Genomic DNA, 27,252 nt, shown 5'->3' on the forward strand with positions numbered 1-27,252 from the left:
GGACGAGGTGCTGCTGATAATGGTCATTTGATTGCTGTCTGCGGAAGAGTGTTCCGTGTTGCTGTCCACTATCGTTTATCGTTGGCCGCGTTGGTGGTGCACTCAGAGCCGACCGTCTGGTGCCGACCGCATCGGCTAGCGCTGGCGACGCAATCGGTTGCACCAACACCCGGCCGCCCTGCCATTAGCGGCTCCACGTCGCGTCAATTGTCTCCAGCGGCGGTCGTCATGCGGCATCCAACTCCAATCGCAGTCGATGGTGTTGGCCAGTTCCTGAAATCGGAGCTCATCCGAGAATGGCAATGCGACCAAGCGATGCGAGTAGAAAAAAAAAGGGAAATCTGCTACCGATATCTCCAGGCTAGACAAAATCAGGAGAAACTGATAGGCCATAAAAGCTACGTCAGCCAGTTGAGCTATTCTTGCGCCGGGCCAAGTAAATAATCAAGGCACGCCTAACCCGAATCTCACGCCGAAGCTCCGAAGTCAGCCCTTACAGATAGACGTCTCACTTGACATCTTCGATCTTCCCGCCCACCACATCTCACCACATCCCACCCTCCATCTCTCACAGCATCATGGTCAATCTCCCGCCCGGCGTCGCCAAGTCCCTTGAGGACACCAAGGTCGACTATGTCCGCGTCGGCGAAAGCGGCCTCCGTGTCTCCGTGCCGATTGTCGGCTGCATGAGCATCGGCAACCCGGAGTGGGCCGACTGGGTGGTCGGCCCCGAAAAGGCCCTGCCGCTGCTCAAGGCGGCCTACGACCGCGGCGTCAACACGTGGGACACGGCCAACATCTACTCCAACGGCGACTCGGAGCGCGTCATCGCGCAGGCCATCCGCGAGTACCAGATCCCGCGCCACAAGCTCGTGCTGATGAGCAAGGCCTACAGCTGCGTGGGCGAGCAGCAGTTCCACGCCTACCCCATCCTCAACGAGCTGCGCCGCACCAAGGACTACGTCAACCAGTTCGGCCTGTCGCGCACGGCGCTGTTCACGGCCGTCAACAACACGCTGGCGCGCCTCGAGACGGACTACCTCGACTTCTTCTGGATCCACCGCTTCGACCCGGACACGCCCATCGAGGAGACGATGCGCGCGCTGCACGACCTCGTGACGGCCGGCAAGATCCGCTACATTGGCGCCTCGTCCATGTGGGCGCACGAGTTTGCCCTCATGCAGTTCTGCGCCGAGAAGAACGGCTGGACCAAGTTTGTCGCCATGCAGAACCGCTACAACATGCTCTACCGCGAGGAGGAGCGCGAGATGCTGCGCTTCTGCCGCCGCACCAACGTCGCCGTCATCCCCTGGGGCCCGCTCTGCGAGGGCCTGCTGGCCCGCCCCCTGTCCGACCGCGGCTCCACTGCCCGCTCCGCCGGCGACGCCGCCACGCCGCTGCGCCCCGAGGCCGAGCAGATCATCAAGCGCGTCGAGGAGGTGGCCGCCAAGAAGGGCTGGACCATGTCGCAGGTCACGCTGGCCTGGACGCAGAAGCGCGTCACGGCCCCCATCATCGGCTTCAGCAGCGTCGCCCGCCTCGACGAGGCCCTGTCTGCGCGCGGCAAGGAGCTGACCGCCGAGGAGGAGGCCTACCTGGAGGAGCCCTACAAGTCCGTGGAGATTGAGGGTCACTTTTAGGCGGGGAGCATGAGATAAAATCAACTAGTTTTCAAGTACATATAATAAACTAATGACGTTCAATGGTGCGTGGCTATATGGAATATAACGCAATCGGAGAGTGAGCTTGTGTGAAATTTTGTGATTTAAACCGTACGAAGCCGGCGCGCCTGATTTGATGATGGAATCGCTTGTCTTACACTCGTTGAGGCTCAAGATCAAAAGCTGACAATACGTCGCCGTTATTTATGTACTTGGTTTTTGTCAAGAAAAAAGTTCGTCATTTTATAATCTTATTTTTAGGTGTATTTTTCATACGATTCTTTACTTATTGATATATTATATAGATTTCCCAACTCGTTTGTTAAATTAGTTTATAAGTTTTTTATTTTTATACATGGCTCTCCGCATATTTTCCTTATTATTTCGTATTCACTTCCAGTATTCTAGCTTCAATAACAACCCCGTACGGACGATGAATCGTGGTGTACTTGAAGATTGTTCATTTGGGCCAGTTCACATCAGCTGGCCGACAAATATATTCTGCCTATAATCAAAAATCTGTCTTTTGAACATCGTGAAGAATACTATGGACATTGGCGACTGTGCGAGGAGCCTACGAAAACCACGCAGGCGGGTCCAATTCAATTTCCTGGGCGGACCGATAAGAATGTCGTGTGTGGATGGGGTCGGCCAGGGGAACACGCTGCAGTGGGGTGTGACAGCTTGCCGAAAGGTTGTTTTTCAACTGCCCGCACCGCAATGTACCATAGCCAGCTGCTTTGGTGTTACTCGGCTGGCCTGCTCCTGTTCGGAACATCTAGACTCGGCCAAACGGCGTGCATCTCGGTCTTTCAATATGCCCGTCATGGAGCGCGCTTGTCTTAAGCATAAGTGGCGTACAGAGTGGTACTTCGTCGACATGTGTCAAGGCAGTCAAGCGCAGTGCCTAGACAGCTGCCGTGCCATCTCCCCGCACCCCGCGAATGATTGTACAGGGGTTGTTAGCGGGCCCGTGCATCTCCACTCGATGCTTCATTCGGCCCTATACCAAGCCACGCCTTACATCGTGCTGAAAGTGCTGCCGAGAACGTGCTGCCGAAAAGACAACCAGCCGTGATCGCTTGATCTTGTTCTCACGAAGACGATCCTAGTGCAACAGCATGTCCGGAAACAGAGCTCGTTTGGGTCTGGACCGTTTCGTCGGCGCTGGACGTGCCAAGTCCATGTACCACAAACAGAAGAAGAAAACACAAAACAAAAGTACAATACAAACGGCAGGGGTTGCGTCGCAGTGCCGCATCGTGATCGGCGGTCATATAAGCCACGGCATGGCCCTTTCTTGTGGCCTCCTCGTGGCCGTATATACTAACCTTGCCCACAGCCCATAGTGCAGAGCTTCTTGCCACCCAACCAACATCCCCTATCCACCTCCCAGCATGGTCTCCTCGTACGTGTCCGTGCTTCTGGGCGGTCTCGCTGCTGCCGGACAGGCCAGGGCGGGCAGTGTCGACTCCTTTGTTGCCCACGAGCAGACGGTCGCCTTGCAGGGTGTGCTGAACAACATTGGCGCCCACGGCTCGCTGGTGCCCGGCGCGGCGGCGGGATTGGTCGTGGCGAGCCCGTCCAAGACGAACCCCAACTACTTTTACACGTGGACGCGCGACTCGGCGCTGACGCTGCGGATGCTTGTGGACGAGCTCATCTTTGGCAACACCAAGGTGCAGGGCGTGATTGAGGACTACATCAAGGCACAGGCGGTGCTGCAGACGGTGTCGAACCCATCGGGCACGCTGCTGCCGTATGGCCTGGGCCTCGGCGAGCCCAAGTTTAACGTTGATGGTACGTCAAGGTGGCCGGCGTGTTTCCTTTTCTTCTTGTCTGTCGGCAAGCTGACCTTCCAGGTACCCGTTTCAACGGTGCTTGGGGACGTCCCCAGCGCGACGGCCCGGCGCTGCGTGCCATTACGCTCATCGACTACTGCAACTGGCTGCTCGACCGCGGCGAGCACAAAAAGGTCTCAGAAGTGATCTGGCCGGTCATTGCCAACGACATTTCCTATGTTGGGCAGTACTGGTGAGTTTGGTACAACGCAACCGCAACTTTGCCTCGAACGCCGTACAGACCTCCCTCTTAACATTCTCTAGGAACACGAGTGGCTACGATCTCTGGGAAGAGGTTTACGGCTCTAGCTTTTTCACCACACAAAACCACTACAAGAGTCTCGTCGCCGCAAGCCAGCTGGCCGACAAAATCGGGGCCACGTGCACTGGCTGTGTCGAGGCACCCAACGTGCTGTGCTTCCTTCAGACATACTGGAACGGCGACTTCCTGACGGCCAATATCAACGTCGACAACGGCCGCTCGGGCATCGACGCCAACACGATGCTGGGCGCCATTTCCGTGTTTGACGTTGCGGCCGACTGCGCGCACCCCAGCCTTCAGCCGTGCCACAGCCGCTCGCTGGCCAGCTTCAAGGTGTTTGTCGACACCTTCCGCAACGGCAGCCTGTACGCCGTCAACGAGGGCGTTCCGTCGAGCGCAGGCGTGGCCCTGGGCCGCTACCCAGAAGACGTCTACTTCAACGGCAATCCCTGGTACCTCATCACGCAGGGCGCCGCCGAGTTCTTGTACGACGCTGTCGCGCAGTGGACGCGCCAGGATGCCATTGCCGTCGACGCGACGTCCGAGGCCTTTTTCAGGGACCTGTACCCTGCGGCCAGGGCCGGCGAGACCTACCGCAGGAACGCCAAGGACACCACCAAAGGCAAGGGTGCCCCGCCGCGCGCTACCTTCCAGGCCATTGTCCACGCCGCCACCGCCTATGCCGACTCGTTCGTTGCCGTCGCCGAAAAATATACGCCCCGCGACGGGTCGCTGTCGGAGCAGTTTGACAAGAGCGCGGGCCAGCCGCTGTCGGCCATTGACTTGACCTGGAGCTATGCCGCCTTTGTCACCATGGCCCGCCGCCGTGCCGGCCACTACCCCAAGTACTCGTGGACCCAGTCGGCGCCTGCGGCCGTGCCATCGGTCTGTTTAGCCTCGTCGACCAACGGCGTCTACGCCCCGGCCACGGCCGCCGGCGCCCCCAACGTCACCGCCACCTGCACGAGCGGCGTCCTCTTTGTCGTCAACGCCAGCACCTACTACGGCGAGAACGTGTACCTCGTCGGCAACACCACCGACCTCGGCGCCTGGGACCTCGCCAACGCGCAGCCCCTGTCGGCCAACAACTACACGTCCGAGCGCCCCGAGTGGTTCGCCGAGGTGCAGATGACGGCCGGCGAGTACGTCAGCTACGTCTTTGTGCGCGAAGAGGACTGCGGCCAGGCCAGCATCTACGAGACCGTCAACCGCACGCTGCTGGTGCCGGCCTGCGACGAGAACGCAACGCCCAATTCGCCGCCCCTGCTGACCACGGACAATGCGTGGACCGGGCCCACGGGCAGCTCGGGCGGTTGCTAATGGCTGGATGCCCTCTCCCACAGTCGTCCTCATAGACCTGTAGTGATTTGACCCCAACTAAGTGTGTCCCGGTTTCCTTGTCTACGGCCTCTTGGCGCATTAGACGGCGACATTCGATGCGGCCTGGATCCCGACGCCCAAGACTACGCTGTTGATGAAAGCATTGGCGAGGATGACGACGAGGGAGGTTTGCCGGGAAGACGGGACATCGAGGCCGGTGGCGGTCGGCGCGAATTCAAATTCAACCTGCTTGACTATGTGTACGGCTGCACAATTCTTATTTTGGCTCGAGGATACCTCGGATCGCTCACAAACATTCGTGCACAGCCGGAACCTGACTCGACGTGTACAGTAAAAAAGGTAGAAGCGCAGTTAATTTTAACCATGGATGGAAACAACGCGAACAATCATTTGAAGATAAAAAACAAAACAAAATAAAATACAAACCTCACAGTCATCGAAGAGTGTCACATGTCTGTTCTTGTAGACCACGTCTACAAAAAGGCCGGCCTCAAGCTACTCAATATAGTATCCTGCTGATGGGCGGCACACAGTTGGTATTATTATGGTGTGCATTAATTATGCCGCACACGGCAGGGTGTTTTTTTTTCACCTTTTTTTTTTAAAAAAAAAGAAGAACCGATTCACTATTCTCACCACGCCCACAACTCTCACCACTTGCACCGGCCCTACCATCCCCAACAGCCCATTTATTTTGGCCCTGCACCGCCTCCACCTATCATGGATTCTACACCTCTCACGCTCCTCCCCTTGTGGTCGCGCGAGGAGGCGCACCAACAGCGCTGGGGTCCAACCATCCGAGGCATGGTCGGTTCGGGCCTCGCGTGCTGCGGCTTCGTGCTGTTTCGCTGTGTCTACGGGGACGACGACGCCTGGGCGCGCTTCCTCGACACGATGAAGCAGTGCGTGCGTGCGCACGTCCAGCGCGATGCCGTCGCAGGCCAGGCGTTTGCCCGGTATGTGGAGCCGGCCCTGGCGTGGACCGTCATCGAGGACGAGACGACGCTGGCCAATGCAACCAAGGAGCAGGTGCGCGAGCGGTTTGTCGCGTGGCGCGACGAGCAGCTGCGGGACAGTGCCCGGCACGTGTCGGTCGCGCAGGCCGGCTTTTACAACGATCTGCCACGGTTCAACTACTGTCTATGCGTCGACCAGGCGTGCCTGGACAGTTTGGGGGTGTATCGGGCGAGGGAGGACCAGCTGGGCGTCTACGAAGCCGGGCCGCCGGTGACGGTGGCCCTCGTTGCGTCGCCGTGGGCGAGGCCATTTGCGTCGCTGGCCGATTTGCAGAAGCAGGACAAGTGGCTGGGCTGGGGGGCCTTTTCGTCTCGAGGCCAGCCATCCGACGACGACGAGGACGACGAGAACGATGAGGAAGAAGTAGCAGAGGACGAGTTTCTACCCATCGAGTCGTCCACATCCGTGAGTTTCATTCACCTCTCTCGTCAAGCTGTCCGTCCACTAACATGGCAACCGTCTACGCGCTTTAGTACGACGTCGGCTGGATGTACATTGAAGTCAAATCACTGGTGGGCACGTACGACATACTGCATGGCGGCGACAAGTGGGAGCATTACTATCTTCGGCCACCGCTGGTGTATCCCAGGCACCAGTTTCGGCGGCCAGCACTGGACAGCCTGTAGTCATAGATGTTATACATCGGGCATGAGTTTGAGCGTGTTGTGACCACTCGATTACGTATACACCACCATGGGCGGCGCACTTCTGCTGTCCCTCCTGTCCGTTGCGCAAGTGTTGGGCCAATTTACCTTTGGCTACTTGTCCGAAAGAACCTTTCACGTCGTAGGCGCAGTAGTTAGTGGAAAGTGCGGTTGCCGTCGGCCTTGTATATTTTACAGTGGAGAATTGTCATTTACAGGGCGTCACTGACGTCAGCCGTTTCTCGCTAAATAAAAGCAATAAAAAATCCAAACCATGCAATAGTGTACTTCTTTCTCACCAGCGCAAAACACATTTGATACATTGTTTCGTATGCCACGAAGCTTCCGAGCTGATCGCTACCTCAAAAATGAGTGACACGGTTACTTCAATCGAGCTTCAGACGCGCACACACGATGCATCCTTCCAGGGACCGTTCCAGGGCCACGATGCTCATCGCAGTCCCGACGAAACGGTTATTCCTGGATTGAAGCCCGTCGACAAGGGGCGCGATGCATGGATGGTATTGACTGCTGGTTTCGTCTTCGATGCCTTGTTCTGGGGTGCGTCTCCGTCCGCTGCAGAGTGATGGATTGACCGTGTGCTAATCGTCCGCCAGGATTCCCAATGTGTTTTGGTGTGTTCCAGGACTATTATTCGTCGCGTCCAGAGTTCGAGGCCGACGCCGCCAACGTCACCATCATCGGCACGGTAGCACAAGCACTCTACTACCTGGGTGCACCCTTCTCTGCGCTTTTGGCAAAGCGGTTTCCCAAGTACCGCCGCCAGCAGATCTGGCTGGGTTGGCTGATGTGCATTTTGGGCCTGCTGGCGGCGTCCTTTGCCACGTCGGTCACGGGGCTGATTGGCACGCAAGGCGTTCTGTACGGCTTTGGCTTTGTCATCCTGTCGTACCCCATCATCAGCATGATCAACGAATGGTGGGTGTCGCGCAAAGGCATGGCCTTTGGCCTGATCTCGGCCTCGTCGGGTGCTACGGGTGCCGTCATGCCCTTTATCATCACGTCGCTGCTGGCAAAGTACGGATACCGAACCACGCTGCAGGCGTGCGCCGTGGCTATGACGATCTTGACCGGGCCCTTGATACCGCTGCTGAAGAGCCGCTTGCCGGCGTCGGACCAAGCGCAGCTGGCGCGGACCGAGTGGTCGTTTCTGCAGAAGCCGCTCTTTTGGGTGTACGGCATCGCCATCCTGACACAGGGTCTGGGCTTCTTCTTCCCCATCAACTTCCTGCCCACGTATGCCTCGTCCATTGGCATGTCGACCACGGGCGGCGCCCTTTTGCTGTCCCTCCTGTCCATTGCGCAAGTTTTGGGCCAATTTGCCTTTGGCTACTTGTCCGACAAGAACCTCCCGGTGTCGGTGCTGGCTGGTGTGTGCTGCACCGTGGCAGGCGCGGCTTCCTTTGTGCTCTGGGGTCTGTCCACGTCGCTGGCCTGGCTGATCCCGTTTAGCATCATCTACGGCTTCTTTGCCTGTGGGTTCGGCACGATGCGGGTTGCCATGGGCCGGGATGTCCACGGTGACCCGCTGGCCACCTATGCGATTTACGTCTTCTTGCAGGGCGTCGGCAATATTCTGGTTGGTCCCATCAGTGCAGCTTTGACGAGAAAACCCGTCTCCATGGCTGACTACGGCTGCGCAAAATACGCGGGCATTATCCTGCTGACAGGAGCGACATCCCTGCTTGCGACTGCATTTATTGCCGGCTGGCATCTGTACAGAATTGTTGAGCATCGGAAGACGAACTAGGTTTATATGGAGGACGTTGTCCGGAGGACTTGCCTATGATGCAATTAATTTGTCTCTACTCCGGATATCGGAGTACGAATTTTCAAATGCATTAAGACTTTCATCTCTCTGGGCTTTGACCCCTTCACCCTGTATTCCATACTATCCTGCTTTCATCGCCCTTGCTCCAATACCCACTGCCGCCCTTCTCCCAGATTTTAGAACGCGCTTCAAATGATTCGCGCATCGCCGCTTGTTCGGGAGCCGAATTCTGCAGCTCCAGCTCTGATTCTGGCGCAAGTTGGGCAAATAGCTCCAGTAAGGTGTATCGTTGGAGACGGTCCTTGTCCCAGAGCACATACGCCCTTTCTCGAAACCCAGCATTGTTACTATGCATGAGAGTGTCATGGAAACGTAGCTCTTTGTTGGCTATCCACCAAGCTTCAAAGGGACCTTTGTCGGCATCATGTCGAGGTTCTGATGGTAGAAACAGAGCAGCTGTCTCCTTGTCTGCATAATCATGAAGTGGAGTGTCATCATCGTCTCCGTCGTCGTCGTAGAGTTCGGTCAATACTTCGTTGAGACTTGCACTGTCTAATCCGATTGCTGACCTTAAAAGCGCATGCTTGGCGTCGTAGGAACATTCATTTATTAGTTGATGGACAAAGCCAAGGCCTCGTGATAGCTGAATAACATTATGTCAGTGCATTGAAAAAAGAAATAACAAGACCTTACAAAGAGGAAGAAGGTTGAAGGACTTTACCCAAGTTTGCCTTTTGAAGTTCATCAAACCAGGTGTGAGATAGTCAATATCTCCAAAGTCTACATCATGAGCAACAACTTCACGAGACGCTGTTGATGAACGACAAGATGTTAGCGGTGATAATACTTTTATCAAGTTCTGGTAAAAAAAGACACCAAGAGGAAGCACAGCAAAACCTTTTGAAAACTGAAGCTCGAGAAATTCTTGCGCACAGCCAATCTGCTCGTTTTCCCACGGCGGAAACGTATGCAAAAAAGATGCACCAATGCTGCTCAAGTCTGAGGGGTAGCGGAAGAGCAGGAAATACAGTTCCATTCGATAAAATGCCCGGCAAAAGCGAATGTATTCTGCCGGCGACAATGATACATTCCCAGATATGTATGGTTCTCCGGGCTTGAGAGAAAGACGCGCCCATGCTGTGCTCGAAAACGTCGTCACAAAGTCATGAATGATGTCGTGTTTGCCACTCATCTGCGACAACCGTGGACGCTCCATCACCACTAACTGGCTTGTCATTGTGGCCGACTTCGTTTGCGACTCCAGGTATATCTCGTCTTGCAGTTTATCGAGTAGTGCCTGGACCGGCTGAGGCATCCGTGTATCAATACGCGATGCTTCCATCACGGCGACTGCATAAGGGAGCAGCGCCGGGGCGATTTGTTGCTGCAATATATCAATCGCGATGTGCGGATTCTCCTGGAAGCTCGTGTGGAAAAGGCGACATGTGAGGAGCGCAGATGCAAGATCCTGCAGACTTCCCAAGTGCCGAAGCACCGTGTTGATGATCTCACATGGAAGTTGAGTGATGCCGGGCACTGCCATTGCTGACGTGGTTGATGTTGTTGATGTCGTCGACATTGCCGTAAAAGCCAAATGGGGAGTGCGATGGAAATGGGGTTACAGGTAGTATATCGCTCGATACAACGCCGAGTGATTATACCTGTTCACGGGTACATGATGCATGCCTTTGCCCCGCAGACATATTCTGCCCCGCCAATTGACGTGGGCTCCGGGTGCAAACTGCAGGGAGCATGTTCAGATGTTCGCTTTGTGCACCAGACACAGCCAGCCGCACGCCCCATTTCACTGTTTTCTTTGGCACCACCATGTTGATTGGCTCCCTGGACGCGTTTTCTGCTCTGGCCCTGACCTTGCTCCAAGCCTCTTTCCAGACCCAGGCCTCATGTTATCGTCGGTATGATAATTTCGACATTGAACGTTTAAAATACGCACATTGGGTTCTACGGCGGTCAATAAGGCATCGTCATAATACTCTTGTATTTTATCGGGAGGTTGGAGCTGAGTAGAATATTAAACGCAAAGGACCTTTTAAGATAAGTGAGAGATACACCTTTGTGAAGAACACACATGGGACTGCCTTTCACATTAAGCAGCACGGCTTTCCGGGCTGACTTCAATGACGACCTTTCCGATATGCTTTTGCGCTGCCAAATATTGGACCGCCTCGTTGGCGTCCTCAAACTGGAAAACCTCGTCGTCGACTTTGGGGTGAAATTGCCACTGCTCAATCATGCGAGCCATTTCCTCGTAGTGCGCCCTGGACCCCGCCAGCACGCCCCGGACGTTGGCCGCACGCGGCAAGACATCCATGACGGACGGTCCGGCCGTGCTGGCGCCCGTCAAGAACCCGGTCACGGCCACAGTCCCCTCGTACCGAATGGCCTTGAGGCTCTCCCCGAGCGTCCCTGTCCCACCCACGTCGACGACCAGGTCCACGCCCTCACCATCAGGCGTCAGGCGGCGCGCTGTCTCACCCCACGACGGGTCTTCGTTGTAGTTGATGACCGTCTTGACGCCGAGGTCCGTAAGCCAGTGCTTCTTGGCGTCGGAGCTGGTCGTGCCGATGACGACGGCACCGAGGCGGACAGCAAATGCGGCAGCAAACATGGCGACGGCGCCTGTGCCTTGCGTGAGCACCCAGCTGCCCGGTTTGACGACCGCCGCGTCCGTGGCGCCGAGACCATGCTGGGCGAGGATGTTCCACGCCGTGACGCCGGCGCCGCCTATGGTCGATGCTTCGACAAAGGACAAGAAGCGCGGGAAGGGCGCAACCCAGGACGCCGGAAGAACGGCATGCCGTCGCAGCGTGCCGGGCATTAATCCGTCTCCGGGCGCCCCGAAGGTGGCAGTGGTCATATGACCTGATTGCAACAATGGCGCGGGAAGGACAATCACCCCGTCGCCGGCGGCCACGGACGTGACCGAAGTGCCCGTGGCGAGCACAACGGCAGACGCGTCGCTGCACGGAACGAGAGGAAACTTGGTGGGTAGAGGGTAGCCACCCTAATGGACGGTGAGTTTGTCAAGTATGAATTATGGAACAAGGGGGGCAGGGGACACGGTGAATGACAGCACTGCTCCTTTCGTACCTTTGCAATCGCAACGTCTCGGTAGTTGAGCGAGACTGCTTTAATCTCCAAAAGGACATCGTCCTTCCCGAGAGCCGGGAGAGGGACGCCCTTGTTGAGTCTGAAGGCGTTTTCAACACCAGACGGAGCAGCCAGGACCCATTCGTCGGTTTTTGTGGGAAGAGCCATGGTGATATTCCGATAGAGTTGTGAAAGTCAACAATGTAGTGTAGATCAAGGTAGAAACGAAGTTGGATACTGGCTTGACGCAAATTTCTGCTTCGGTTATATTACTTCCGGCCAGGAGAGCGAAGAGGCAGACGTATTTATACAAGTCTCTTACCAAGAGAAAAAATAATGAATGCAAAAGACCAAAGGTGGGCATTCTGATTGTTGATCACGTCAAACAATACATTACTAAGTTATGTCGAAGGGAAGTGCTGCAAAAACAAACGTCGATACTGAAAAACGAAAAGGTTCCTGCATCCTGCTGTTCGTGTTGCATGTCGCAGACGAGAAGGCAGACCAAATGTAATCCATATATTACCGATCCGACCGTTTTGGTCACACAATTTGGTCGAACATTTTGGTCGGGCCAGTTTGTCTAACAAATTTGGTCGATTCGCTCGTCGTACTAGATCCCGATTCAGTTTAGTGCAATAATATACCCCCAAGCTCAATTACACCGAGACGTGGGACAGGTTTGGTCCTTATTTATCAGCCGGCTATCTGTTCTCCAGCGCCGCTGCTTTTGCATAGCCGCGTACCATCACAGTCCACGATATGCGGGGACCTGTGCTTATTCGACCATGTCTGCCGACAATACTGTGGAGGCACGCGCAATTCAGGGCGACGAAATTCGCAAGAAAGCAGCACACATCACAACAGTCCTACGTCATCGACATGGCGACGCTGCGGGCGCCGCCACCACCGCGGTCGATGAATTCGTGGCAGCATGCAACATCCTCCCGCCCGGGCAGGGACAGACGGCCGCAGATCTCGCGTCCGCACTAGGACGCAGTACATGCCGCCGACTTGAGGAAGCTGCTCTCCGGAGCTTTGAACGACAGCTGCGGGGCCGGACCCGGCCGGACGGGACAATGCCGCGCGTGCCCCGCGCGCTGGCGGAGCTGCAGTCGGCGGCCAAGGCTTGGCGCCTGTCGCCGCTGGTTCTGTTGGCGGAGTTTGCCGACGCGCCCAAGTCGGACAATTTCTGGCGACTCCTGGCCCGATTGGCACGCTCCCGTTGCCATGGCTCCTGGCCGGACGTCCGCGAGCGCCTGCAAGTCGCTCGTCACCGCCGCCGATATGACCGTCTGGCTCGCCGTCAGGGCGTAAGCTACATCCAGCCGTGGGCCATTCCCGACATTATGGCAGTGTTAAAGCAACATGAGGAGGAGTCGGAGGAAGACCAGGACGGAGAGGAGGAGCACGAGGAGGAGCGAGGACAAGACCAAGAGCATGGGCAAGAGCATGATCAAGTCCACCAGCGCGCAAACGACAATCCCATCACAAGAACAGGACGGGACGATGCAGCCGCTGGACATGCCGCCCATCGACCTACAGCGCTCAGTGACACGCTGGATAGCACCAACATCGCAATACCAATTCCTCAGCGGCCAGATTCTGATGGTGAAAGCGGCGAGAATGGCGGCAGCGAAACCGGTGATGCCACCTTGTCAGACACCATTTACGTCAGCGGCAGCGAACAGACCAGTGTGTGGCGTTTCGCCTATGGCTGGTGGCTGCCGACCGACGTTGTCCACCGGCTTTGTAGCTCCTTCGTCCACATCCAGCCAGAATTGTTTCAATTTGCTGCATCTGGAGCTGGAGTCTCATGCCCCGCAGATGAGACAATGGACATATTATCGCCTCGTCTCGGCCGGCCAGATGCTGGCACGAGTACGATTATCGCGCCTCTCCGTATAAAGACATCGAATCACTGGATCCTCGCCACCCTGTGCCCTTCCGAGAACGTCGTCTCCGTTTACGATCCACAACCTGGCAGTCGCTTGTCCCACACAGAGATAGCAGCCGCCTTGGACGGCGCGCTGACGTGCGAACAGATACCAGCGGGGGGTGAGGCACTCGCCGTCGCTGACTGCGCTTTTGTGATGCGAAGCTGTCCAACTTTAGCGAACAGTATCGACAGCGGTGTCGCCGTGATTGCATTGTCCTTGTATTGCCTCGTGGGCCGTGCCATGCCCACGAGTATGGACAACTGGCTCTGGCGCCGCATGCTGGCCTTTTACCTGACCCGACTCTCGCCGGACGACGCCGCACAAACGACCAAAGATATTGCGCTGGCCACGTTGTTTGCCCAGACGCTTTCGGCCCGCAACATCCATACGCCGGCCGACACCACATCGACGAACCCTGCCGACTTCGCCGCCGAGCCGCCGCCGCAGCGGAGTGACAGGGACCAAGGCCACATGGATGCGGAAAGGAACTTGATAGACGGAATCCAACAACAACCGTTCGTTGGGCGTAATATTCTTGCACAACGCAACAGTGTCATTGAGGGACGCGCAATCTGGACCGCCGCGGCACGACTGGCCAGCCGTGCCGAGGCAGACGCACGGAGAAAGCGAGACGACATTGCGAGCGAGCTGCAGCGTGTGGTTGATGCGTTGTTCCATCACAACACACAGTCGGACACGAGGAGACATACTCGCCACAGAGATGCCAAGGCAGCCTTCGAGGTCGACGGTGATACTTTAACCATGTCGGTACGCCGTCTTGAGACGGCCGTGAAGACAGCGGAGGCGGACATGGCGGGCATTGCCGCAGTCGTGAATGGAATTCGTGCTGTCTTGGACGACCTTGACACTCTTCTGCCCAGTACACTACGTCAATCTCGGACTGGATCTCTAGACTAGGACTCTGAAAGCTCGTAATTACCAACGGACGCCTTCAAATAGGCGGCAGAGCAGCAAAACAAGCGAGGGGACGGCGACGACAACGAGAACAGCGACGGAGAGTTTCGCCCTCCGCGGCCGTTTCAAACATCGACAACACCGGCGAAGAAACAATACGCGACACGATCAACGGGCAAATGCACCACCAAAACAACCGAAACAACCAACACAAGCAAATTGAACAGTGCTATCAACACAAACAACACAATCAGCCCGAGGCGCCAATGCGAGATACTGCCCCACTGCAGCCAGGTTTGTATGTTGGGCCTACGCAACGGGGGCGCCCTCGACCGCGCCTGCCAGAATGTGCAGCTGCATCCGTCGATCGAGAACGGACACCACAAACTCACGCCCGTACAATTTTGTAATCGCCTACGAGAGCGGCTGGCGCACGATATGGGCGAGGACTGCGAGGCGCTAGACAAGTTTAGCAAGTTTGGCGCCATAGGCATGCTGTTTCGGCTTACGCTGCGAAGCCATGGCTACTGCGTGGCCGCCGAGGGGGTGCAGCGCGTGCACGCGCAGCGACTCCAGCAGGAGAAGGACATATACGACCACCTCCAAGAGCAGTAGGGCACGCTTGAACCCGTGTGCCTCGGGATCATCGACCTGGTGGATGTGTACCGGACGTCGTATGGCACGCACATCTCCCACATGCTGGTGATTTCGTGCGGCGGCGAACGACTCTTCTCGAAGGCGGCCAAGCCGATGCCTGGCAGCATCACCTCGCTTGTCTCTAGTTTGTGGTTCCGACTGCGGCAGCTTGGTGTCGATCATGGGGACGAGCGCGAGCCCAACCTGCTGTGGAACGCGCGGGAGCGACAGCTCGTGTGTATCGACTTTGAGTGGGCCAAGATTGCTGACCGGAAACAGGAGGAGGAGCGGCGGCGGGAGCAGAGGTGGGAGTGGAAGCGAAAGCACACAGCGGAGATGCACAGGGCCGGAGGCGGCCGCCATCGCTGGACGACGGCACTGGCATCAAGAAGCTCGTTGCGTGAAGGAGGCCATCGACGTGGACGTTATAGACGGTAACGACTGCAACGATTGATGAGTAACCAAGTATGGCAACGAATCATGAGATATGAACTATGAAAACATCACTATGGGACACGCGGCGAGTTCTGTTCACATTAGTGCACAAATAACACAAGTGGTTAGACAACTATGTCATGTTCGTACAGGCCGAGGCTTGGCGGTTTGATCGTTCCAGGCAAGTAGAACAAGACAAGCCAAGACAGCCAAGACGGCCCAGTCAGTGGCACGGTCCTTTCCAACAGCTTCAGCCGCAAAAGCTACTATCCGCAGTGCACCCTCCGCAGTGCACTATAAAACGTTGACTGCATATCCCGTTGGAGCCTGTGGCTGGAGTATACATACATTGGATACAGGAAACGAAAGTTGCGGTACGGCATGTGGCGCATATGCAGGTACAATTCTATCACAGTGTGTCAGGCACGGCAATCAAGTTGTGACGTTTCCAATTATAATGCATTGATGCTAAATTAAATAATGACAACAAAAGAGAAGAAGAAGAAGCACCAGTCACCACGACACACAAACACTGAGTCAATCTCATCGCCATCCAGTCGTTGGGCATATTTTCCGTGCTCCCATTCTACCTAGTACACGTACACAAACTGGTCGTTCTGCTTGTCCGTCAGATCCAGCTTGGCCACCTCGTCGAGCTGCTGCTCCTGGCCCTTGCTGATGACAACCTTGCTTTGCATGGAGGCGTCGACGACGTCGGCCGACTTGCCGGCGGCGATGCGCTGCTTGCGCTTCTGGCGGTTGAGGAAGAGCAGGTTGGCGACCTGGAAGCAGCAGGCGGCGATGAGGGCAATGAAGATGCCGAGGACGGCGCGGATGCCGGCCTTGTAGTAGGGGGCCTGGTTGGCACTGAACAGCAGCGGGCCGGAGAGGGCGCCGGCGGAGACGCCGGCCTGGACGACGGACAGCATGGAGGACTTCTTGGTGGCGCCGGCGGTGTTGGCAATGGCCCACGAGAGGATCAGGGGGTTGGCGGCGAAGAGGAAGGCGCAGAGGTAGTAGGCGACGAGCAGGGCGGGCTGGGACGAGTGGGTGCGGGGCACGGCGTAGAGCATGGCGGTGCCGGCGATGGCGGGGATGGTGAAGGCGACGATGACGGCGGACTTGATCTTGGCCTTCTGTGCGGCCCAGCAGGACAGCAGGATGATGACGAGCTGCATGAAGCCAAAGGGGATGTTGAGCAGCGAGGTCTGGAACTTGTCGAAGCCGAAGCCCTGGATGATGAGGGTGCCAAAGGCGCTGGTCATGCCCGAGGCCATGTTGGGCAGGATGATCATGGCGACCCAGAGCCACGACTTGGGCTCGAGGGCGACCTCGAGGACCTGGTGCCACTTGAAGGCGTGGTTGATCTCACCCGTCTGGTTGACGCGGAGGCGCTCGACGCCCTGGATGCGCTCTTCCTCCGACAGGAAACGGGCCTCGGAGATGTCGTTGTCGAGCTTCCAGTAGACGAGGGGGGCCGAGATGATGGTCAGCAGGCCGGCAAAGAGGAAGATGCTGTCACCGAGTGTTAGCAGATGGAAGTATACAAAGCAGGTTGTCCAACAGGAGACGCAAGACGCAAGACGCAAAGACGTACATTTGCCAGGGGCGCAGCAGATCCGACTGGATGTGGCCCAGGCCGTAGGAAATGGCAGCGGCGGCCATGGTGGCGACGCCGTTCATGCCGTTCCAAATGGCAATGCGCACGGGCTGCTCGGACCGCCGGTACCACAGGGCCGTCATGTAGGTAAACAGCGGCAGGCAGCCGGCCTCGAACAGGCCCAGGAAGAAGCGGGCGGCCAGCAGGCTCGGGAAGCTCTTGCAGCTGGCAATGCTGGCCTCGGCGATGCCCCAGCCCAGGGTCATGGCGGGCATCAGGATCCGCGGCGGCACCTTGACGATGAGCATGGCAGAGAAGGGCTGCCAGGCGAGCTGGGCGATGGCGGAGATGGAGCTGACGAGCGAGTACTGGTTGCCGGTGAGGCCGGTGTCGGCCTGCAGGCCAAAGAGGGCGCTGGTGGACAGCACGGCCTTGTCAAAGACCTGCAAAAAGTAGACCCAGGTCAGGAGGGCCAGGATGACCTTGTCGGTCTTGCGGCGGATGCGCTTGTTCTGCTCGTCGGTGAGGTTGACGAGCACGGCGGCGCCGGTGGCGTGGCTTGTGACGTCCTCGACGGGGGACAAGGTCTTGATGTCCTGGGCGGCATCGGCCGTCTCGATGTCAGAGGATCCCATGGTGGGTGGTGTGTTGGCTGTGATGAGACGGATGAGATGGATGAGATGGATGAGATGGAGGAGACGCGATGGTTTGAGATGGGATGTAGAAGAGGAACAAAGAGAGGAAAGGGGAAGGAGAGATATAGTACACGGACGAGTAAAAAAGAAAAGAAAAAAGAATCAAGTATCAGTCAGACCAATACTCAAAGAAGAGACTGGCAGAATTGATCAACAGAAACACATATCGACCAGTGGATCCGCGGCATCTTATATACATTCAGAGGCCGATGTGATGGGAGGAATGATAATACTGGCGGGCAGCATGCACACAGATACGGAGAATGCAGCGGCAAGAACACATGCAGAATGTGGCAATTGGCAGTCTGGGGTAACCAGGTGAGTGTGGGGATCGCTATCTGCGTGGCGGGTGCCCTTCTGCCCTTTGTGTGCTGTGGTTGGTTACCGTCGGGCTTCTTTTGTCCTCTTTGGTCCTCGCGTGTCCTCTAATTGCGCTCCTGCCCACTCTTGCCCACTCTTGCACTTGTGCGCGTGTCTTGCCCCCCCAGTTGGCCCTGTTTCTCCAGTTTCAAGGGCGCCCTATCAGCCACTATCACCACATGGCTCCATATAGCCTGCCGACGTCTGATAGCGGTAAACTGGTCGATGCAGAGCGTGATACGTTATCCTGGGGAATCCTGGGCGATACGGAGGAGAGCGTGGAGAGACAAACCGACGCGGTCGCAAAAGGGGGCGCCAAGGGGCGCAAACAGTGACTTTGGCCGACTGTGTCCGACTGTGTCCGACTGCATCGGCGAAGAAAGTTTGCAGGGCGTAAAAGCCGATTGGCCGCGTAGCGCCGGTGCCCGATTCGCTGTCACCCCCTGTATCCGACAGCACGTGGAGTCCGCTAGCACCCTCGCTACAGCCGCTAAAGCTCTCGCTAACATCATCGCTAACCCGAATGTCCTTAGCGCCGGCACCCTCACAAATAGCGGTTGCAGTGTTCGTCAAAGGTGCTGCATGTCACTGTAACCTCGATCCTCTGTTGACGAACTGTCCCAGCAGACCGGTCAACGTCTGACCTCACACCTAATCGTGTGCTGCTACGCTACTACCGATGCGATCGCATCGCGTCGGTGGCCTCGCGGAGACGCGTGTTCGGAGCCCAATGGGCCGAATCGAAGCACGAGACCCTTTGTCGCTGCACGTCATCTCGTCCTATCTCCTCCGCATCGGCGTCGGTCTGGCTTGGAAACGGGGGCAAGTCTGTATCGAGACACTACTTAATACGATAGGCATCTTGTAAAGCTTTATCATTATCACTTTTGAAAGCAGCATATTCACCGCCGTCGTCTTTATCGTCCTTGTGTTATCGTCCTTGTCATCACCACCACAATCACAGCCATGTCTCCAACCAGCCGATTTTCGTCGTACCCCCCGGGCATCCACGGCCCGTCCATCACCTTCTTCCAGGACACCGTCCAGCAGGAGGTTGACTGGGAGACCCAGGAGAAGCACTTTGAGTTTATGATTAAGCATCTGCACGGCAGTACGTCTCTGCGCCCTGGCAAACAAAATAGTACCATTGTGATCGTCGTCCCACTGACTACTAACTCTGCAGTTGTCCTGACCGGCTCCAGCGGCGAGAATGCGACGCTCTCGATCGAGGAGAAGAGCCAGATGGTCCGCAAGGCCCGGGAGGTCGCCACGCGCCTCGGCAAGCCCGACTTCCCCATCACGCTCGGCGTCATGGCCGGCTGCACCCGCGACATCCTGGCCCAGATCGAGGCCGGCCACCAGAACGGCGCCGACTTTGCCCTCGTCCTCGTCCCCGCTGTCTTCCACTGGTCCATGACCAACGACGCCGTCCTCGACTTCTTCAAGGAGGTCGGCGACCGCTCGCCGCTGCCCATCATCATCTACAACTTCCCCAACCTGCTGAGCGGCATCGACGTCGACCCCTTTATGCTCGAGGAGCTCGGCCGCCACCCCAACATCTACGCCGTCAAGCTGACCTGCGGCAGCGTCGGCAAGGCCACGCGCGTGGCCGCGCAGTTTGAGCCGTCCCAGTTCACGTCCGTCTCGGGCATGAGCGACTGGCTCGTCGCCGCCCTCGCCGCCGGCAGCAGCGGCTGCATCTCGGGCGTCGCCAACATCTTCCCCAACGTCATGATGGAGATCTACCGCCTCTACACCACCGGCCACATGCAGGAGGCCGTGGCCCTGCAGAAGAAGCTCGTCATGCCCGAGCTCGGCATCGCCACCTCCGACGTCAGCGGCATGAAGTGGCTGACCGCCTGGGCCCGCGGCTACCCGGAAACCAGCGTCCACTGCCGCCGCCCCATTCCGCGCTTTGTCGACCAGGCCAAGAAGGACCGCGCCCAGGGCCTGCTGAAGCCGCTGCTGGCCGTCGAGGAGGAGTACATTAAGAAGGCGGCGCAGGCCAGCACGTCAAAACAGACCAACGGCAACTAGGCAACTAGGGGGTAGAAGGAAAGGAGCAGGGGAAATGATGTAAAAGTCGTTTAATTTCTCAATGATGATGATTTTCATTTTCAAACTCAAAATATATCTGAGATGCCGGTTGCAGTTTTGTTGGTTTGGCTCCAGTTCCTGTATCTATACATGTTCTCTGTTATTATTATGTTGCCTTCTTTGCAAGGCAGACTACCAGTATTGTGGTTTTGTCCCGGCATCGTAGCCATCCGGGATTCAAGCGCTGTGCGGCCGGTGCTGGGTCAGCATTGCCAGAGTCGATCTTGACGGGCGGCATCGCTTCTACGCAGACCACGAGTACGAGGAGGCAAAGAGTGCGCACAAAAAGTATCGTTAAGCACATAGTTCGGCGTGTGTAGGCGCGCATGTTGGACGGCAGGTGCCGGATGAAATGCAGCATGTTGTTAAAAGTAGCTAGAGATGGAGAACTAAGGACTGGTAGAATGAATCAAATGGTATCAAAACAAAAACATAGCACGACACAACACAAGTCATCTCGCACCACATTCACTCAGTTCCACGATTCCCTCACCTTTTTTTCATAGTCGGGATCCAGCGAGCGCACAATCTTGCCGGGAATCGGGTCCTCGACGAGCGGAATCGATTCGGGAGGAATGTACTCCGTTTCGTCGTCGTATCTTCGAGTTTCACGGTGGACCGCGCCGCGGGGCACATAATACTTGTCCTCGTCGTCGGCCGTACTGCCCCAGCGGTGTTTCAACCAGCCGTTGAACGCCGGCCAGCGCCGGTGGTAGACGTGCGGGATCCATGCCGCGAATGAATTGAGAGGGGAGCCCCAGAAAACGTACATTGGGCTTATCGGCTTGGGCTGTCGTGGCCGCACGTATTTCGGCGACAGCCAATACGAGTCAACAATGTACGACCGGCCAAGGTCGACGATGACCACGCACTGCCCGGCCTCGTCGTCTTCGCGCAGAGCCGCATCCAAAACCAACACATTGCGCGGCTCAAAGTCGTTATGGGCCAGTCCCAAAAAGTCAAGCTGGCATCGGCTCTCCATGGCATCGGCCATCAGCTCGAGGCGGCGCGGGACGGGGATCGTGTCGACCACGCCGCGTTTCAGGAGGGCAAACATGCTGGTGCCGGCAATGTACTCGATGATGATGAGACGGACAGGCCGCGTCGGCGGGCGGTCCGCGTGCCCAGACTCGTCCTTTGGTACGGGCAGCTCGAATGTGTACGACCCGTAGTAGCACGGCGTGTATCGGCCATCGGCCCCCTCGCCGTTCAGATGTTCGTACGCAGCCACCTCGACGCTGTACTCGTGGTCGGCGTCAAACGACACGTCGCCAAACCAGCCATCGTCTTCGTTGAAGTACGCGCCATCGTAGATCTTGGCCACGTAATTGTCCTTGTTGTCGCCCTCGCCGTCGACGCGACACCGCAGAATCTGGGCCCCGTGGCCCACGCGCGCGACGATCTCCTCGGTGATTTGGAGTGTGTAGACCTTGTCGTAGTCAGGTTCGTTGCCGTCTTTGCCGTCGTCTTCTTCGCCGTCCTCGTCCTCGTCAGGCGGCCGCTCTTGGGGTGGGTGGCGGAGGCACCGCTCGAGGTTCGAGAGCTTGGACAGTGCTGGATCCCTGCCAAAATGGGTGTGCTTTCGCAGGCCGGGGGAAATGCGGTACCTCTGTCCAAACGGCGGTGGCGCGCGATGCCGTCGAATGGAAAAGGAGCGGCCGACTTGATAGGGAAAATCAACGGGTCGCGGGGGGTCCTGCTTCGACTGATATTCGTACATTTTGCCGCTTGCAGATGTAAAAGGCGGTTGGATTGCAGTCTGAGATGCAGCTGAATGTCGTTGGAAATGTGATGGGCATTTAGCGGGGTCTTATTCAAAACAGAAGCAATTGCACATCTGCTTGCAGAAAGGTCGCCGTAGCCTCACCTCAACGGATAACTAATCATTGGTCACCTAGAACTGCTAGGTCTCTGGGTCAAAAGCCAATACCTAAAAAACACAACGCACGGTAGAACCTAGAATAGCATAAAATAAAGACTGTTCAAAACCCTTGCGTAAGTACCGGCCATTGACAAGACAACTAAATATGGAATTGGCGGCCATGAATACCAGGGATGGGGAAAAGAAAGCCTTGTGGCAAATAATTGGAGAGGGGCTTTCAGGGCGCCTCTGACACAAGAGGGAGAGCCGGAATGACAGAGACAGCGCACCTAAAATAAGGAACAAAAGAAATACGGGATAGTCCTACTCCAGCTAATCTTGACTACAAAGGACATGAAGCAAGGCCCTGCTTTGCGAGGCCGCTTCTTGGGGGTGACAATAGCAAAAAAAGGCCTGGTTTGTTTTTAGCACGGCTCATTCACAGCCTCGCACAGTTTCAATCCTCGCCTAAGGCCTACATGCCATAGACCCACTTCTTCTAAAATCTGCCACCCCGACAGAGAGAGTCCAACCTGAAAGACGAAGATTGGAAGTTCAGTCGTGTTTCACAAAAACGATGCATTTCCATAGGCCAGTGGTGTGTTTGTTGGCGTAGGATATCAATAGGCCAAAAGGCAGGCCTTTAACGCTTCTCCCTACCAACCACCGGGCCAAAATTATGCGGCGGAGACATTCACGACAAACGTTCCAAAAAAAGACAGGCGTGCAATTGTTTCGTCAATGAAAACGATCATGGCACAGATGAAGATGCTGGCTATATTAAGCATCATCAGTGACTGCCATTTGTATATAATTCAACTATGCTGCTGCAGCGGCTCGAGTTCGATTTGGTCAGAAGGAAAGATATACTCACCCACACATCAAAGACCTTTTTTGTTTACATTTACCAGTGCAGCTCTTGCCACCACTTGATACAAATTCCTCATATTTCCCCTCTCCAGCTGCACGGATGCTGAAGGCTCTACTGTTCTGACCGATTTCACTTGACCATCAACTCTCTCTTCCATTGCTTTCACCCATATCGTCGATCATACTCCCACAGCCACACTTGCTCTCTCGTTGTCAACATGGGACTTCTTCTAGAAAGCTTCGACGAAGCCCTCGAGCTTGGACGTTATCTCGTTATGCCCCTCACTCGTCCCCTAGCAGTTGCTTCAGGTGAATCCACAAGGCGGGCAGACGAACCCAAGGTTCGCATCGACGTGCCATTCTCGGCATGGGATACATTTGCCAGTGCTGCACTCCGGGCAATGCGAGCCGGCAGGCACTTTACCAACGACCGATCGCCAAAGTGGAACGATGCCAGATACATGGACGTGGAGGGCGATGTTGCCGAGGCCTCGAGCGTGTATCTCCTCTACGCCATCGACTGTGTTCTAACGAAGTATCTGCCAGTCGGTATGTTTCGCGTTTTGTCACAGCACACCGTTTACGGGAACACCTTCTCGGTCCGAGCTGACCGCATTTGGGGTCTGGGCAACCCCAATACCTTGGACCTGCACGCCTACTTTGCGATTCTTGACTTTAAACGGCCCACTCTTATCGATCCAGATGACTTCGGCACAGTCTTCACCTGGAACGAGTTTAATGCGCGGGACCCGCTTGAGTATCTTGAACCAAGCTTCAAGAACAACTCACAGATTCTCCTAAAACAGGCCGTTAGCTACAGCAGCCACTATGGGACCAAATATATCGCCTTTTTCGACTGGCACACGCTAGTGCTCGTCGTCCTCGTGGATACGGACCTCGCGGATACGGAACTTAAGATGGGCGGCGAGTATTGCCTCGTCACAATTGTGACAGACAGAACGCAGATGATGCGAGCGCTGCTAGGATTTCTTATAAAGGCATACCATGCACAGATGGCTACTGTCGAGGACTACACCGACATTGTGGGGAGTGTGGACTCGGAGCAGACAGCTCCATCCAAGGGGAAAGGCAGTACTGCTGGCTTTGGCAGAAGTGGCGGAGAAAGCAGTCGGCATCGTCGTCGATAAGATGCTTCCTATTGCGTTAAGTCTTCTTTTGCGTTCTTTGCATTTACATTCAGTCCTCGCTCTTGTGCAGTTTTGCCCCCATGTTATTTTGATTTCTTATGGTTTTTATTCCGATGATTTCCCGTATCAATGTCTCGTTTGCAATTTCAGTCTGTACTTTTAGTTTTCTATACGAGTATTTCACAATGTCGAGAAGTATCAACTAGTCTGCCGGCTTTCGCTTGCATTACATCCTTTGAAGTTGATTATGTTTTCTTGGGCGCGTTGGTGGGAACTGGCTCATGCCCCAGTTACTACACACGACATGCCGCCAAGGAATGTCAAGCACGCTGAGCCCTGGCCTTGAGGGCGCTATTATGTGGCGCTATGGGACGCTACAACAGGCTAATATCTCTCAACGGCGTGGAAATCCCTTAGAAGGCCAGCCAAGCCCCCTGGGGCAGATTCTGTTAAGCGTATGTTAAAGCTGCGTGTTAGCGCCAGTATCCAATGAAGCGACCCCTGCGGCGCTCAGCCATGATAAGGACGGTTCAAAATAATTAAAAAAAAAAAGGGACACGCTTTGCGATAACAGGTTCGTCTGGATAACCGAGAAAACGACTCGGTAAAGTATTCCAGCGCGATACTAAGCCGTACAATATACTATCTCTGTACTCTTTTCAGCAAAGCCCATCTCACGATAATACCACGTTGTCCAAGGTGCTTGCTGGCGAGGTGAAGAATATGAGTTCCTTGACAGGCCTACATAGGTCCGGGGCTATTCAGGCGATTTGGCCCCTTTACCACATCCAGTTAGCGCTAAGGCCCTGGCCGCTCCCACCGAGATTAGATCCCCGAGTGGATGATTAAACCTCAAGACAAAAAAAACGGCTGGAGCATTTTACCTGCCTCCCGAAGAAATCCAGCACTACACCGACCAGGGCAGCCTCGTCGCTGGAGTGCTGTGATATGGGGCTTTGACCACGGCAACCACAACACGAACAAGCCCGACCAACTTCCTTTTTTAGCCACGATGGCTTTCCCGCTCGCCATGGCTTCGCCCACGAACAGCTTTTCTGGGACTTGCACTCGGCGCCCGGTCTTGTCGATATTGTTTCGAAAATAAAATCCAGGACGTGGACGAGCTGGCCGTGTGCTTTGTCGGCCTCAACCTTTCTATCCCCGACCCTGCTTGTGAACTCATTGGAGCCGCCTGTGCTCCCTGGGCTTACATCGACCAGTGCGTCCAAGGAGGGCTCAATCTGCTGCCAAACGGTGGCCCTCTGGATGGTGGGCTGGCCGTCGTCGAGGGATCGCATGCCGTCTATGCCCTCTTTGTCGGCTGTGGCAGCACTTTGACCACAACAAAGGTCCAGAGGGCGGACCAGGTGTGGGCAGCAGAACCTAGACGCCGACATGTCCCAGTGGATCGAGAACCGGGGCCGCCATCGGCTCAAGCCCGCGGCCGATGCCGTACGGCTGACGGTTGGAGTAGGGCCTTGGCCACCAATGTGCTCAGTACCTTTGCGACGTATTCGGTGCCGAAGGAACTGAGTATCCATAGTACAGGTTACAGCATTGGTGGTAGGACGAAAGGCGTTACTGGGGACATCGCTCATCTGCATCCTGTCGCCATGCTCGTTTCCGGAGTGAACCGTACGGAACGTGCGCGGTGTCTGTGCTCCAGTGACACAACTGGATGTGCTGCGTTCCCATACTTGCCCTGCTTGCAAATTGCTTGAGCTTGGATTTGTGCCGGTGCAGCGGCACGGATAGCAGTGTTCATCCCAACAATGCGTGGTCAGCGCTGTGCTCTTGGGTAATCGAAAGATAAGGTCATGGAGCACATCGAATACAGGGTAGCCGTCCGATGCACTTCCGATCTTGGGACATCCGCACGTGGTTCTCGTTCTTGGCGACCGGCGGCCCGTCAGGATCGATCGGTACAGCTGTAGAAGAGGGGAAAGGTTGAGGTGGCAGGTGAAACAAACCAAGGCAAAGAAAATAAGGGCAAGGTCAAGGGGACGGACGAAAGATGCCGGGCTTGGCCCGTGGGCTGTGGTGGACCGGTGACCGCCGACGTGGAGGTGAAGGTGGAGTGCGCCAATGTTATCTGATCTCGTCCACGCGGGGTCACCCAACCCCTACAACATTTTATCACAGGCGTATGATGTGAGCGCAATTCTGTTGTAGGTACTCCGATGCGGCCGCCGTTCCGTTGTTTCTTTCTGTACTCCAGACGTCGTAGTGGGGGCCCCGTCGAAGCGACTTACCGCGGACGGAGTACACGTCTTCCAGGTCTTGGAATGGGCTGGGTGGGCGCCATACCGGCGGCCACCAGGCAGACCGCCCGGCCGATCACCACGTCTTCGCAGGTCAGGGGAGCAAGGAACGTTATGCCATCAGAGGACACTGAAGGATCGTGAGTGATAACATTGTGCTCATCATATTCAGTCAAACGTTACAAGTTGACATTGAGAAGGATCGTGAATGTAACAAATTCTCTGCAGAACACCAAATATGGCGGCATCAGTCGACCATTCAGCAGATTCATAAGCCAATCCAAGGCAGCACAAAACCGTTTACGTTAATGATGAAGTCTTCCTAAGAGCAAAGTTTGCAGAGGCCGTGGTATCGATTTCGAGACTGTCTGCTATCTACTGTCGTTGTCGACGATAAAGTCTACGAAACTGACAGACAAAAAAGGGCGCAAAAAGCCTCGCAACAAAACTGAATATGATTGAAGATCCTCGTATCGATTTGCCGTGTTTGGGTCAACTTGGTCTCGGTCAGAGCTGTCCGTTTTCTGGGTGGACATGCTCACCGCTCCATCCCTCACAACACGACGACCTCACGTTCTAGCATCGGGATGCAAAGGTCTTTTGTAGAAGGAATTCAGAGTCGCCGCGGTGTCATCATTCACTTCTCTTGTTCATCGATCTCGCAAAAGTCCCTTCGACCCCTCCCTACCAAGAACACGAGAAAAGGAACAAAGAGGCATCGTTCTCATGGTTTTGCGTTTCTTTGTCAGTGTCTGCTGCAACTGG

General features: G+C 56.0%; 13 protein-coding genes across 13 annotated transcripts; 8 read left to right on the forward strand and 5 right to left on the reverse strand.

The window, feature by feature from the left end:
- Positions 1-578: 578 nt before the first annotated feature.
- Positions 579-1,640, forward strand: SPSK_03477 (aldo-keto reductase; the record flags this gene model as incomplete). Its single annotated transcript, XM_016730315.1, has 1 exon — positions 579-1,640. The coding sequence occupies one exon, from the start codon at positions 579-581 to the stop codon at positions 1,638-1,640; it is 1,062 nt and encodes a 353-aa protein (XP_016584621.1).
- Positions 1,641-3,058: 1,418 nt separating this feature from the next.
- SPSK_10517 (glucoamylase) lies at positions 3,059-5,084 on the forward strand (the record flags this gene model as incomplete). The annotated part of the gene is made up of 3 exons (XM_016736899.1): positions 3,059-3,461; positions 3,524-3,695; positions 3,767-5,084. The coding sequence occupies 3 exons, from the start codon at positions 3,059-3,061 to the stop codon at positions 5,082-5,084; spliced, it is 1,893 nt and encodes a 630-aa protein (XP_016584622.1).
- Positions 5,085-5,825: 741 nt separating this feature from the next.
- SPSK_03544 (uncharacterized protein) lies at positions 5,826-6,748 on the forward strand (the record flags this gene model as incomplete). The annotated part of the gene is made up of 2 exons (XM_016730382.1): positions 5,826-6,527; positions 6,596-6,748. 2 exons carry the CDS (start codon positions 5,826-5,828, stop codon positions 6,746-6,748), a joined length of 855 nt encoding a protein of 284 aa, XP_016584623.1.
- Positions 6,749-7,134: 386 nt separating this feature from the next.
- SPSK_03360 (MFS monocarboxylate transporter) lies at positions 7,135-8,537 on the forward strand (the record flags this gene model as incomplete). The annotated part of the gene is made up of 2 exons (XM_016730198.1): positions 7,135-7,327; positions 7,384-8,537. 2 exons carry the CDS (start codon positions 7,135-7,137, stop codon positions 8,535-8,537), a joined length of 1,347 nt encoding a protein of 448 aa, XP_016584624.1.
- A 124-nt stretch (positions 8,538-8,661) lies between these two features.
- Positions 8,662-10,101, reverse strand: SPSK_10526 (uncharacterized protein; the record flags this gene model as incomplete). Its single annotated transcript, XM_016736904.1, has 2 exons — positions 8,662-9,106; positions 9,785-10,101. The coding sequence occupies 2 exons, from the start codon at positions 10,099-10,101 to the stop codon at positions 8,662-8,664; spliced, it is 762 nt and encodes a 253-aa protein (XP_016584625.1).
- A 564-nt stretch (positions 10,102-10,665) lies between these two features.
- SPSK_03437 (zinc-containing alcohol dehydrogenase) lies at positions 10,666-11,837 on the reverse strand (the record flags this gene model as incomplete). Its single annotated transcript, XM_016730275.1, has 2 exons — positions 10,666-11,583; positions 11,670-11,837. The coding sequence occupies 2 exons, from the start codon at positions 11,835-11,837 to the stop codon at positions 10,666-10,668; spliced, it is 1,086 nt and encodes a 361-aa protein (XP_016584626.1).
- A 620-nt stretch (positions 11,838-12,457) lies between these two features.
- SPSK_03047 (uncharacterized protein) lies at positions 12,458-15,139 on the forward strand (the record flags this gene model as incomplete). Its single annotated transcript, XM_016729891.1, has 2 exons — positions 12,458-14,489; positions 14,577-15,139. The coding sequence occupies 2 exons, from the start codon at positions 12,458-12,460 to the stop codon at positions 15,137-15,139; spliced, it is 2,595 nt and encodes an 864-aa protein (XP_016584627.1).
- Positions 15,140-15,220: 81 nt separating this feature from the next.
- SPSK_03732 (uncharacterized protein) lies at positions 15,221-15,598 on the forward strand (the record flags this gene model as incomplete). The annotated part of the gene is made up of 1 exon (XM_016730566.1): positions 15,221-15,598. The coding sequence occupies one exon, from the start codon at positions 15,221-15,223 to the stop codon at positions 15,596-15,598; it is 378 nt and encodes a 125-aa protein (XP_016584628.1).
- Positions 15,599-16,185: 587 nt separating this feature from the next.
- Positions 16,186-17,830, reverse strand: SPSK_03265 (uncharacterized protein; the record flags this gene model as incomplete). The annotated part of the gene is made up of 2 exons (XM_016730105.1): positions 16,186-17,110; positions 17,193-17,830. 2 exons carry the CDS (start codon positions 17,828-17,830, stop codon positions 16,186-16,188), a joined length of 1,563 nt encoding a protein of 520 aa, XP_016584629.1.
- Positions 17,831-19,216: 1,386 nt separating this feature from the next.
- SPSK_03475 (uncharacterized protein) lies at positions 19,217-20,287 on the forward strand (the record flags this gene model as incomplete). Its single annotated transcript, XM_016730313.1, has 2 exons — positions 19,217-19,361; positions 19,434-20,287. The coding sequence occupies 2 exons, from the start codon at positions 19,217-19,219 to the stop codon at positions 20,285-20,287; spliced, it is 999 nt and encodes a 332-aa protein (XP_016584630.1).
- Positions 20,288-20,819: 532 nt separating this feature from the next.
- Positions 20,820-22,067, reverse strand: SPSK_03416 (uncharacterized protein; the record flags this gene model as incomplete). The annotated part of the gene is made up of 1 exon (XM_016730254.1): positions 20,820-22,067. One exon carries the CDS (start codon positions 22,065-22,067, stop codon positions 20,820-20,822), a length of 1,248 nt encoding a protein of 415 aa, XP_016584631.1.
- A 1,229-nt stretch (positions 22,068-23,296) lies between these two features.
- SPSK_03536 (uncharacterized protein) lies at positions 23,297-24,226 on the forward strand (the record flags this gene model as incomplete). The annotated part of the gene is made up of 1 exon (XM_016730374.1): positions 23,297-24,226. One exon carries the CDS (start codon positions 23,297-23,299, stop codon positions 24,224-24,226), a length of 930 nt encoding a protein of 309 aa, XP_016584632.1.
- Positions 24,227-25,071: 845 nt separating this feature from the next.
- Positions 25,072-25,991, reverse strand: SPSK_03546 (uncharacterized protein; the record flags this gene model as incomplete). Its single annotated transcript, XM_016730384.1, has 2 exons — positions 25,072-25,900; positions 25,924-25,991. The coding sequence occupies 2 exons, from the start codon at positions 25,989-25,991 to the stop codon at positions 25,072-25,074; spliced, it is 897 nt and encodes a 298-aa protein (XP_016584633.1).
- Between the last annotated feature and the right edge of the window lie 1,261 nt (positions 25,992-27,252).

This window comes from Sporothrix schenckii, assembly GCF_000961545.1.
Source record: "Sporothrix schenckii 1099-18 chromosome Unknown Cont47, whole genome shotgun sequence".
NCBI classification, from domain to species: Eukaryota; Fungi; Ascomycota; class Sordariomycetes; order Ophiostomatales; family Ophiostomataceae; genus Sporothrix; species Sporothrix schenckii.